This window comes from Oncorhynchus tshawytscha, linkage group LG04 (assembly GCF_018296145.1).
Source record: "Oncorhynchus tshawytscha isolate Ot180627B linkage group LG04, Otsh_v2.0, whole genome shotgun sequence".
Classification (NCBI taxonomy): Eukaryota; Metazoa; Chordata; class Actinopteri; order Salmoniformes; family Salmonidae; genus Oncorhynchus; species Oncorhynchus tshawytscha.
Window position 1 is genome coordinate 50,861,711 of NC_056432.1, and position 13,702 is coordinate 50,875,412.

The window sequence follows — 13,702 nt, forward strand, 5'->3', positions numbered from 1 at the left end:
ACTCTGCCAGGACCTAGGATCAAGAGAGACACTCGAGTGTTTTAGTACTATATCTCTTGACACAGTGATGAAAAGAATCATGGCCTCTAAACCTTCAAGCTGCATACTGGACCCTATTCCATCTAAACTACTGAAAGAGCTGCTTCCTGTGCTTGGCCATCCTGTGTTGAACATAATAGATGACTCTCTATCCAACGGATGTGTACCAAACTCACTAAAAGTGACAGTAATAAAGCCTCTCTTGAAAAAGCCAAACCTTGACCCAGAATTTTTTATTTTTTTAACTATCGGCCTATATCGAATCTTCCATTCCTCTCAAAAATGTCAGAAAAGGTTATTGCGCAGCAACTCACTGTTTTCTGAAGACAAACAATGTATACGAAATGCTTCAGTCTGATTTTAGACCCCATCATAGCACTGAGACTGCACTTGTGAAGGTGGTAAATTACCTTTTAATGGCATTAGACCAAGGCTGTGCATCTGTCCTCGTGCTCCTAGACCTTAGTGCTGCTTTTGATACCATCTTTTGGAGAGATTGGAAATCCAAATTGGTCTACACGGACAAGTTCTGGCCTGGTTTAGATCTGTCGGAAAGATATCAGTTTGTCTCTGCGAATGGTTTGTCCTCTGACAAATCAACTGTAAATGTTGGTGTTCCTCAAGGTTCCGTTTTAGGACCACTATTGTTTTCACTATATATTTTACCTCTTGGGGATGTCATTCGAAAACATAATGTTAACTTTTACTGCTATGCGGATGACACACAGCTGTACATTTCAATGAAACATGGTGAAGAACCAAAATTGCCCTCGCTAGAAGTCTGTATTTCAGACATAAGGAAGTGGATGGCTGCAAACTTTCTACTTTTAAACTCGGACAAAACAGAGATACTTGTTCTAGGTCCCAAGAAACAAAGAGATATTCTGTTGAATCTGACAATTAATCTTAATGGTTGTACAGTCGTCTCAAATAAAACTGTGAAGGACCTCGGTGTTACCCTGGACCCTGATCTCTCTTTTGACGAACATATCAAGACTGTTTCAAGGACAGCTTTTTTCCCATCTACGTAACATTGCAAAAATCAGAAACTATCTGACCAAAAATGATGCAGAAAAATTAATCCATGCTTTTGTTACTTCTAGGTTAGACTACTGCAATGCTCTACTTTCCGGCTACCCGGATAAAGCACTACATAAACTTCAGTTAGTGCTAAATATAGCTGCTAGAATCCTGACTAGAACCAAAAAATGTGATCATATTACTCCAGTGCTAACCTCCCTACACTGGCTTCCTGTTATGGCAAGGGCTGATTTCAAGGTTTTACTGCTAACCTACAAAGCATTACATGGGCTTGCTCCTACCTATCTCTCTGATTTTGTCCTGCCGCACATACCTCCATGTACGCTACGGTCACAAGACACAGGCCTCCTAATTGTCCCTAGAATTTCTAAGCAAACAGCTGGAGGCAGGGCATTCTCCTATAGAGCTCCATTTTTATGGAATAGTCTGCCTACCCATGTGAGAGACGCAAACTCGGTCTCAACCTTTAAGTCTGTACTGAAGACTTATCTCTTCAGTGGGTCATATGATTGAGTGTAGTCTGGCCCAGGAGTCTGAAGGTGAACGGAAAGGCTCTGGAGCAACGAACCGCCCTTGCTGTCTCTACCTGGCCGGTTCCCCTCTTTCCACTGGGATTCTCTGCCTCTAACCTTATTATAGGGGCTGAGTCACTGGCTCACTGGTGCTCATGTCGTCCCTAGGAGGGGTGCGTCACTTGAGTGGGTTGAATCACTGATGTGATCTTCCTGTCTGGGTTGGCTCCCCCCCTTGGGATGTGCCGTGGCGGAGATCTTTGTGGGCTATACTCGGCCTTGTCTCAGGATGGTAAGTTGGTGGTTGAAGATATCCCTCTAGTGGTGTGGGGGCTGTGATTTGGCAAAGTGGGTGGGGTTATATCCTTCCTGTTTGGCCCTGTCCAGGGGTATCATCAGATGGGGCCACAGTGTCTCCTGACCCCTCCTGTCTCAGCCTCCAGTATTTATGCTGCAGTAGTTTATGTGTCCGGGGGCTAGGGTCAGTTTGTTAAATCTGGAGTACTTCTCCTGTATTATCCGGTGTCCTGGGTGAATGTAAATATGCTCTCTCTAATTCTCTCTTTCTTTCTCTCTCGGAGGACCTGAGCCCTAGGACCATGCCTCAGGACTACCTGGCATGAGGACTCCTTGCTATCCCCAGTCCACCTGGCCGTGCTGCTGCTCCAGTTTCAACTGTTCAGCACCTGAGGTGCTGACTTGCTGCACCCTCGACAACTACTGTGATTATTATTATTATTATATCATAAGACATGAACAAAATGCATCAGTGAATCGTATTTCCCTTTCCCAACGCTGGAAGGCCCCTGTCTGTGTGTGCGTTTATCCAACACTTTGTGTAGCCATTAGCGATGATGCTAATAATGATAACCGTCTTCTGGGTAGATTGAAAGGCTTTCCCAAAAACCTTCTCAATTAAATGTGAACTACAAAGTAGCCTATGCCTACCTGGCAGAGTGATATCATGACTATTTGTATCAATCCAGTGGTGATTTGTTTAGCAAACTCTGCAATCATGTGTGCTACAGAAACACTGCTAACCAAACAAGGCTCTTGCTTTAAACACATGTAGCTACACCCAAAAATTTAAATTTCGCAGAATTATTCCAGCCCTAAAAAGTGGTTGCCTGATGTGGTTTAAGCATTATTGTGGATCATTTTTTAAATTTTTTTGTTGTTTTTCTATGATTGATTTTGAGAGCGAAAACCTGACAAAACGGGGAAAAAATGAAACATTCACAAACAAAACAGAGAAAATGTAATTTGGGGGAAAAAATAAACAGAATTAGACAACAAAAAAATTAACAGGTTTTATAGGGCCCTACAAACACACACAGTGGGGCTTGCTTACCATGGTATCCAGGCCGAGGGTCAGCAGCATGAGGAAGAAGATGATGGCCCAGAACGGAGAGAGTGGGAGTCTGGTCAGAGCCTCTGGGTACACCACGAACGCTATGCCTGGGCCTGCGAGTGTTAAATCAGATTGATAATCAGAGACAAAAGTGCCAATAAATACTGAACAAAAGCAACTATCTACTCTGCCTTGGGTTGTGTGCATATCGAAACAGTACTATTACACTTCAGAATTGGCCAAGCCACTCTCTATCTCTGGTCATACACTATCTGATCCTACCAGACCTAGGTTTCAAATCATTTCAAATACTTTATGTGTATTGTGATTTTTCAAGTATTTGAACCCAGGTCTGGATGCTTCATGAACCCTATATGAATGTGTCATTTACCTTCATCAGCCACCTTCTCAATGGGCACCTTCAGTTCGTGGGCCATGAATCCAATGACGGAAAAGATGACGAACCCAGCGAATATACTGGTGGCACTGTTAACTATGCACACTATGATGGTGTCCCTAAACAAGAGAAGAGAGAGACAAGAAAGGGATGTAAATGTTACAAGGCTGCAACACTTACAGTATTTGAGAACTTAGAACTCAATTTTTGGAGTATTATCACACTCAAGTGAGTAGCTATATGTTGGTAATTGTTATAATGTGTCAAAATGTCAAAACATTATAATAACATAACCTAAGGATGTTCTAAGTGTTTCACATGAGTTGGTTTTGTTAAAATAATGTCTTCTTTTACATATCTATCGACCATCTTCATGTGTGATATTGAATAAATGTATGAACAAATAAATTAATTATCTTCTGTGCGGTCTTATTCAAATGCATAACATTTGTGGAGTGGTTCAACAGTTCCCTCTAGTGAGAAAACTATGTCCTCATACCAAGGGAGAGAGTATACAGTCTCTGCTAGTAGCAGTTTTACTTCTTGTTTATATGTTGTGTTATTGTCACGGTACTCAGTATCACAACACTCAAATGATCACGGCAAGAAACAAAACATGAAGCAGACAGATTTTCATGATGACAATTGTATGTTGGAAATAAACAAACAGCTAGTAACGTGCATGTCCCACCCACCTCAGGATTCCCCCTTTTCCAGCCATTATTCCCCTGTTTTTGTGAGGTGTAAATTCACCTGTCACAGAATTGTTGCTGGATAGATTAATTGAAAACGAAAATCAATGTACACTACCGTTTAAAAGTTTGGGGTCACTTAGAAATTTCCTGTCCAATAAAATAATATCAAATTGATCAGAAATACATACTGTTGTAAATTACATTTTAGCTGGAAATGGCTGATTTTTTATGGAATATCTATATAGGCGTACAGAGGTCCATTATCAGCAACCATCACTCCTGTGGTCCAATGGCACATTGAGTTAGCTAATCCAAGTTTATCATTTTAAAAGGCTAATTGATCATTAGAAAACCCTTTTGCAATTATGTTAGCACAGCTGGAAAATGTTGTTCTGATTAAAGAAGCAATAAAACTGGCCTTTAGACTAGTTGAGTATCTGGAGCATCAGCATTTGTGGGTTCGATTACAGGCTCAAAATGGCCAGAAACAAATACCTTTCTTCTGAAACTCGTCAGTCTATTCTTGTTCTGAGAAATTAACAACTCTTTATTAATAAATCCTTTATATCAAATTTCAGCCAGACTGACCAGCCAGCCCGAGTCACCTGCATGCCCGACCCCCACCAGTTTAGTCAATAACTCAACTCTCTCCCAACACAAGTTCCTTCCCAGTTCCCACCTTAAATTTTTTGGAAACAAAAAAACCCCACACACACAAAAAAAACACATACACCTCAAATATAAATGAACACACAGAAACAGCAAATCCTCCATATAATTAATCTCATAGGCCTAATAGTACTGTAGAGCTCTTTTTACTTGCACACAATATAGCTGGGTTGCCCTGCCCTGTCCCTAGGGGTCTACCACACTGCAGCTCCCCAACCCAACACACCCCACACAGCTTTAGGATCGTATGACGCCGGAGGAGATGGCTGCCATTTTACCGGCTCCTAACCAACAAACTGGACGATCTATGATTAAGAATCTCCTATCAACGGGACCTTAAAAACGGTAATATCTTATGTTTCACCAAGACTTGGCTGAACGACGACACAGACTATAAAGAGTTGGCTGGCTTCTCCATTTTTTCGGCAGGACTGTCACGCTCGTCCAAATGATTGGACCAAGCGTGCGTAGAGTTCCACAAATTTTAATTAACCAAACAAAACAAATATGTACAAACGAAACTTGAAGCTACTGGTGTGGACACAGGCAACTAACTGTAGACAAGATCCCACAAAACACCAATGGGGTAAATGGCTACCTAAATATGATCCCCAATCAGAGACAACGATAAACAGCTGTCTCTGATTGGGAACCATACAGTGGGGAGAACAAGTATTTGATACACTGCCGATTTTGCAGGTTTTCCTACTTACAAAGCATGTAGAGCTCTGTAATTTTTATCATAGCTACACTTCAACTGTGGGAGACGGAATCTGAAAATCCAGAAAATCACATTGTATGATTTTTAAGTAATTAATTTGCATTTTATTGCATGACATAAGTATTTGATCACCTACCAACCAGTACTTCCGGCGCCGACAGAGATGGCCGCCTCGCTTCGCGTTCCTAGGAAACTATGCAGTTTTTTGTTTTTTTACGTGTTATTTCTTACACTAGTACCCCAGGTCATCTTAGGTTTCTTTACATACAGCCGAGAAGAACTACTGAATATAAGATCAGCGTCAACTCACCATCAGTACGACCAAGAATATGTTTTTCGCGATGCGGATCCTGTGTTCTGCCTTACAACCAGTGTAACCGAGTGGATCACATGCAGCGACCAAAAAAAAAAACGACTCAGAAAAAGAGGGAAACGAAGCGGTCTTCTGGTCAGACTCCGGAGACGGGCACATCGTGCACCACTCCCTAGCATTCTTCTTGCCAATGTCCAGTCTCTTGACAACAAGGTTGATGAAATCCGAGCAAGGGTAGCATTCCAGAAGGACATCAGAGACTGTAACGTTCTTTGCTTCACGGAAACATGGCTAACTGGAGAGACGCAATCCGAAGCGGTGCAGCCAGCGGGTTTCTCCACGCATCGCGCCGACAGAAACAAACATCTTTCTGGTAAGAAGACGGGCGGGGGCGTATGTCTTATGGCCAACGTGACATGGTGTGATGAAAGAAACATACAGGAACTCAAATCCTTCTGTTCACCTGATTTAGAATTCCTCACAATCAAATGTAGACCGCATTATCTACCAAGAGAATTCTCTTCGATTATAATCACAGCCGTATATATCCCCCCCAAGCAGACACATCGATGGCTCTGAACAAACTTTATTTAACTCTCTGCAAACTGGAAACGATTTATCCGGAGGCTGCATTCATTGTAGCTGGGGATTTTAACAAGGCTAATCTGAAAACAAGACTCCCTAAATTTTATCAGCATATCGATTGCGCAACCAGGGGTGGAAAGACCCTGGATCATTGTTACTCTAACTTCCGCGACGCATATAAGGCCCTGCCCCGCCCCCTTTCGGAAAAGCTGACCACGACTCCATTTTGTTGATCCCTGCCTACAGACAGAAACTAAAACAAGAAGCTCCCACGCTGAGGTCTGTCCAACGCTGGTCCGACCAAGCTGACTCCACACTCCAAGACTGCTTCCATCACGTGGACTGGGAGATGTTTCGTATTGCGTCAGACAACAACATTGACGAATACGCTGATACGGTGTGCGAGTTCATTAGAACATGCGTTGAAGATGTCGTTCCCATAGCAACGATTAAAACATTCCCTAACCAGAAACCGTGGATTGATGGCAGCATTCGTGTGAAACTGAAGGCACGAACCACTGCTTTTAATCAGGGCAAGGTGTCTGGTAACATGACTGAATACAAACAGTGCAGCTATTCCCTCCGCAAGGCTATCAAACAAGCTAAGCGCCAGTACAGAGACAAAGTAGAATCTCAATTCAACGGCTCAGACACAAGAGGTATGTGGCAGGGTCTACAGTCAATCACGGACTACAGGAAGAAACCCAGCCCAGTCACGGACCAGGATGTCTTGCTCCCAGGCAGACTAAATAACTTTTTGCCCGCTTTGAGGACAATACAGTGCCACTGACACGGCCTGCAACGGAAACATGCGGTCTCTCCTTCACTGCAGCCGAAGTGAGTAAGACATTTAAACGTGTTAACCCTCGCAAGGCTGCAGGCCCAGACGGCATCCCCAGCCGTGCCCTCAGAGCATGCGCAGACCAGCTGGCCGGTGTGTTTACGGACATATTCAATCAATCCCTATACCAGTCTGCTGTTCCCACATGCTTCAAGAGGGCCATCATTGTTCCTGTTCCCAAGAAAGCTAAGGTAACTGAGCTAAACGACTACCGCCCCGTAGCACTCACATCCGTCATCATGAAGTGCTTTGAGAGACTAGTCAAGGACCATATCACCTCAACCCTACCTGACACCCTTGACCCACTCCAATTTGCTTACCGCCCAAATAGGTCCACAGACGATGCAATCTCAACCACACTGCACACTGCCCTAACCCATCTGGACAAGAGGAATACCTATGTGAGAATGCTGTTCATCGACTACAGCTCGGCATTCAACACCATAGTACCCTCCAAGCTCGTCATCAAGCTCGAGAACCTGGGTCTCGACCCCGCCCTGTGCAACTGGGTACTGGACTTCCTGACGGGCCGCCCCCAGGTGGTGAGGGTAGGCAACAACATCTCCTCCCCGCTGATCCTCAACACTGGGGCCCCACAAGGGTGCGTTCTGAGCCCTCTCCTGTACTCCCTGTTCACCCACGACTGCGTGGCCATGCACGCCTCCAACTCAATCATCAAGTTTGCGGACGACACAACAGTGGTAGGCTTGATTACCAACAACGACGAGACGGCCTACAGGGAGGAGGTGAGGGCCCTCGGAGTGTGGTGTCAGGAAAATAACCTCACACTCAACGTCAACAAAACTAAGGAGATGATTGTGGACTTCAGGAAACAGCAGAGGGAACACCCCCATCCACATCGATGGAACAGTAGTGGAGAGGGTAGCAAGTTTTAAGTTCCTCGGCATACACATCACAGACAAACTGAATTGGTCCACTCACACAGACAGCATCGTGAGGAAGGCGCAGCAGCGCCTCTTCAACCTCAGGAGGCTGAAGAAATTCGGCTTGTCACCAAAAGCACTCACAAACTTCTACAGATGCACAATCGAGAGCATCCTGGCGGGCTGTATCACCGCCTGGTATGGCAACTGCACCGCCCTCAACCGTAAGGCTCTCCAGAGGGTAGTGAGGTCTGCACAACGCATCACCGGGGGCAAACTACCTGCCCTCCAGGACACCTACACCACCCGATGCTACAGGAAGGCCATAAAGATCATCAAGGACATCAACCACCCGAGCCACTGCCTGTTCACCCCGCTGCCATCCAGAAGGCGAGGTCAGTACAGGTGCATCAAAGCTGGGACCGAGAGACTGAAAAACAGCTTCTATCTCAAGGCCATCAGACTGTTAAACAGCCACCACTAACATTGAGTGGCTACTGCCAACACACTGTCAATGACACTGACTCTACTCCAGACACTTTAATCATGGGAATTGATGGGAAATGATGTAAATATATCACTAGCCACTTTAAACAATGCTACCTTATATAATGTTACTTACCCTACATTGTTCATCTCATATGCATACGTTGATACTGTACTCTATATCATCGACTGCATCCTTATGTAATACATGTATCACTAGCCACTTTAACTATGCCACTTGGTTTACATACTTATCTCATATGTATATACTGTACTCGATATCATCTACTGTATCTTGCCTATGCTGCTCTGTACCATCACTCATTCATATATCTTTATGTACATATTCTTTATCCCCTTACACTGTGTATGACAGTAGTTTTTTTTTGGAATTGTTAGTTAGATTACTTGCTCGTTATTACTGCATTGTCGGAACTAGAAGCACAAGCATTTCGCTACACTCGCATTAACATCTGCTAACCATGTGTATGTGACAAATAAAATTTGATTTGATTTGAAGAATTCCGGCTCTCACAGACCTGTTAGTTTTTCTTTAAGAAGACCTCCTGTTCTCCACTCATTACCTGTATTAACTGCACCTGTTTGAACTCGTTACCTGTATAAAAGACACCTGTCCACACACTCAATCAAACAGACTCCAACCTCTCCACAATGGCCAAGACCAGAGAGCTGTGTAAGAACATCAGGGATAAAATTGTAGAACTGCACAAGGCTGGGATGGGCTACAGGACAATAGGCAAGCAGCTTGGTGAGAAGGCAACAACTGTTGGCGCAATTATTAGTAAATGGAAGAAGTTCAAGATGATGGTCAATCACCCTCGGTCTGGGGCTCCATGCAAGATCTCACCTCGTGGGGCATCAATGATCATGAGGAAGGTGAGGGATCAGCCCAGAACTACACGGCAGGACCTGGTCAATGACCTGAAGAGAGCTGGGACCACAGTCTCAAAGGAAATCATTAGTAACACACTACACCGTCATGGATTAAAATCCTGCAGCGCATGCAAGGTCCCCCTGCTCAAGCCAGCGCATGTCCAGGCCCATCTGAAGTTTGCCAATGACCATCTGGATGATCCATAGGAGGAATGGGAGAAGGTCATGTGGTCTGATGAGACAAAAATAGAGCTTTTTGGTCAAAACTCCACTCTCTGTGTTTGGAGGAAGAAGAAGGATGAGTACAACCCCAAGAACACCATACCAACCGTGAAGCATAGAGGTGGAAACATCATTCTTTGGGGATGCTTTTCTGAAAAGGGGACATGACGACTGCACCGTATTGAGGGGAGGATGGATGGGGCCATGTATCGCGGGATCTTGGCCAACAACCTCCTTCCCTCAGTAAGAGCATTGAAGATGGGTCGTGACTGGGTCTTCCAGAAGGACAACGACCCGAAACACACAGCCAGGGCAACTAAGGAGTGGCTCCGTAAGAAGCATCTCAAGGTCCTGGAGTGGTCTAGCCAGTCTCCAGACCTGAACCCAATAGAAAATCTTTGGAGGGAGCTGAAAGTCCGTATTGCCCAGCGACAGCCCCAAAACCTGAAGGATCTGGAGAAGGTCTGTATGGCCAAAATACCTGCTGCAGTGTGTGCAAAGCTGGTCAAGAACTACAGGAAACATATGATCTCTGTAATTGCAAACAAAGGTTGCTGTACCAAATATTAAGTTCTGCTTTTCTGACATATCAAATACTTATGTCATGCAATAAAATGCTAATTAATTACTTAAAAATCATACAATGTGATTTTCTGGATTTTTGTTTTATATTCCGTCTCTCACAGTTGAAGTGTACCTTTGATTAAAATTACAGACCTCTACATGCTTTGTAAGTAGGAAAACCTGCATTATCGGAAGTGTTTCAAATACTTGTTCTCCCCACTGTACCTGGCCAACATAAATCATTAAACACCTAGATGACCTATCCTAGTCACTATCACGCCCCAACCAACAAAGAAAATACTGTGAAATGTCGCCGGAATCTCTGGACTGGGAACTGTCGCCGGAAGCTCTAGACTGGGAAATGTTGCCAGAAGCTCTGGACTGTGGAGGCGCATTGTGGCACCGGGCTGATGACACGCACCTCAGGGCGAGTGCGGGGAGGAGGCACAGGACGTACTGGACTGTGGTGGCGCACTGGAGGTCTAGAGCGTAGAGCTGGCACAACCCGTCCTGGCTGGATGCTCACTTTAGCCCGGGAAGTGCGGTGCGCTGGCACAGGATGCACTGGTCCGAGGAGGCGCACTGGAGACCAGGAGCGCTGAGCCAGCACAACCCGTCCTGGCTGGATGCTCATTTTCGCACGGCAAGTGTGGAGAGCTGGCACCGAGCGCACCGGACTGTGAATGCGCACTGGAGACACAGTGTGTATCACCACATAACATGGTGCCTGAACGATCACACGCTCGTCAAAGCGAGTGCGGGGAGTTGGCTCTGGTCTGGAAACTGGCACCGCCAATTCCCCCGTGTGTCCCCCCAAAAAACATATTTGGGGCTGCCTCTCGTGCTTGCGTCTTGGTTGCGAACACCGGAATCGTTGTTGATCCTCCTTTGCTGCCTCCGTCTGCTCCCCAGGCAGGCTTTCATACCTCTCCAATACTTCCTCCTAAGTCCACGCTATTCTTTCCTCAACCTCCTCTATAGACCAGGATGCCATCTCCCCCCGAGCATGCTGCTTGGTCCGTTGTTGGTGGGATTTTCTGTCACGCTCGTCGAAATGATTGGACCAAGGTGCAGCGTGCGTAGAGTTCCACATATTTTCATTAACCGAAACTCGTCAAACAAAACAAACAAGTACAAACGAAACGTGAAGCTACTGGTGTGCACACATGCAACTAACTGTAGACAAAATCCCACAAAACACAATGGGGAAAATGGCTACCTAAATATGATCCCCCATCAGAGACAACGATAAACAGCTGTCTCTGATTGGGAACCATACCTGGCCAACATAAATCATTAATCACCTAGATTACCCACCCTAGTCACTATCACGCCCCAACCAACACAGAGACTAAACAGCTCTCTATGGTCAGGGCGTGACAAGGACAGAGCAGCTACGTCTGGTAAGACGTGGGCGGGGTTGTGTCTATTTGTCAATAACTGCTGGTGCGCGATGTCTAAAATTAAATAAGTCTTGAGGTATTGCTCACCTGAGATAGTATGGTCTACAGCTACCATTTAGGTATTCTATCTAAAAAGAGAGTATATCTATATTATTCGTAGCCGTCAATTTACCACCACAAACCGATGCTGGCACTAAGACCAGCTTTATAAGGCCATAAGCAAACAAGAAAATGCTCATTCAGAAGCGGCGCGCCTGGTGGCCGGAGACTTTAATGCAGGCAAACTTAAATCCATTTTATTTCTATTCTACCAGCCTGTCACATGCGCAACCAGTGGAAAAAAAACTCTAGACCACCTTTATTCCACACACAGAGACGCATACAAAGCTCAATACACTCAATACAGAAGTGGTCAGATGACGCGGATGCTATGCTCCAGGACTGTTTTGCTTGCACAGACTAGAATATGTTCCGGGATTCATCCAATGGCATTGAGGAGTATACCACCTCAGTCACCAGCTTCATCAATAAGTGCATCGACAACGTCGTCCCCACAGTGACCGTACGTACATTTTCCAACCAGAAGCAATGGATTACAGGCAACATCTGCACAGAGTTAAAGGCTAGACCTTCCGCTTTCAAGGAGCTGGACACTAATCCGGATGCTTATAAAAAATCCTGCTATGCACTCAGACGAACCATCAAACAGGCAAAGTGTCAATTCAGGACTAAAATTAAATCCTACTACACCGGCTCTGACACTAGTCGGATGTGGCAGGGCTTGAAAACTATTATGGACTACAAAGGGAAACCCAGCCACAAGCTGCCCAGTGACGCGAGCCTACCAGATGAGCTAAATGCCTTTTATGCTCGCTTTGAGGCAAGAAACACTGAAGCATGCATGAGAGCACCAGCTGTTCCGGACGACTGTGTCATCGCTCTCTCCGTAGCCAATGTGAGCAAGACCTTTAAACAGGTCAACATTCACAAACCAATGGGGCCAGACAGATTACCAGGATGTGTACTCAAAGCATGTGCGGACCAACTGGCAAGTGTCTTCACTGACTTTTTCAACCTCTACCTGGTCGAGTCTGTAGTACCAACATGTTTCAAACAGACCACCATAGTCCCTGTGCCCAAGATAGCGAAGGTAACCTGCCTAAGTGATTACTACCTGTAGCACTCATGTTGGTAGTCATGAAGTGCTTTTCAAGGCTAGTCATGGCTCACATCAACACCATCATGCCAGAAACCCTAGACGCAAACCACCCCAACAAATCCACAGATGACTCAATCTCAATCTCAACCACACAGCCCTTTCCCACCTGGACAAAAGGAACACCTATGTGAGAATGCTGTTTATTGACTACAGCTCAGAGTTCAACACCATAGTGCCCTCAAAGCTCATCACTAAGCTAAGGACCCTGGGACTAAACACCTCCCATTGCAACTGTATCCTGGACTTCCTGACGGGCCGCCCCCGGTGGTAAGGGTAGGCGCAACAATACAACAGAGGTAGGCCTGATCACCGACAATGATGAGACAGCCTATAGGTAGGAGGTCAGAGACTTGGCAGTGTGGTGCCAGGACATCAACCTCTCTCTCAATGCGAGCAAGACCCCCATTAACAGGCCCCCATTAACATCGACGGGACTGAATTGGAGCGGGTTGAGAGTTTCAAGTTCCTTGGTGTACACATCACCAACAAACTATTATGGTCCAAACACACCAAGACAGTTGTGAAGAGGGCAGGACAACACATTTTCCACCTCAGGAGAGATTTGGCATGGGTCCCCAGATCCTATTAAAAGTTCTACAGCTCCACCATCGAGAGCATCCTGATTGGTTGCATTACCACTTGATATGGTAACTGCTCAGCATCTGACCGGAAGGGGCTACAGAGGTTAATGTGTATGGCCTAGTACATCACTGGGGCCAAGTTTACTGATATCCAAGACCTATATAGTAGGCGGTGTCAGACGAAGGCCCAAAAAATTGTCAAAGACTCCAGTCACCCAAGTCATAGACTGTTCTCTCTGCTACCGCACGGCAAGCGTTACCGGAGCGCCAAGTCTAAGACCAAAA

At 45.4% G+C, this 13,702-nt stretch overlaps 1 protein-coding gene across 1 annotated transcript in view; it reads right to left on the reverse strand.

Annotated features, from left to right (window-relative positions):
* The window catches only part of LOC112248957 (sodium- and chloride-dependent glycine transporter 2-like), a 60,382-nt gene that overhangs the window by 33,301 nt on the left and 13,379 nt on the right, over nucleotides 1–13,702 (reverse strand). Inside the window, exons 10-11 of the mRNA XM_024418432.2 lie at nucleotides 3,335–3,459; nucleotides 2,944–3,056 (exon numbers count right to left, since the gene is read on the reverse strand). Coding sequence (XP_024274200.2) covers nucleotides 2,944–3,056; nucleotides 3,335–3,459 — 238 coding nt within the window. The remainder of the gene's footprint in view (nucleotides 1–2,943; nucleotides 3,057–3,334; nucleotides 3,460–13,702) is intronic.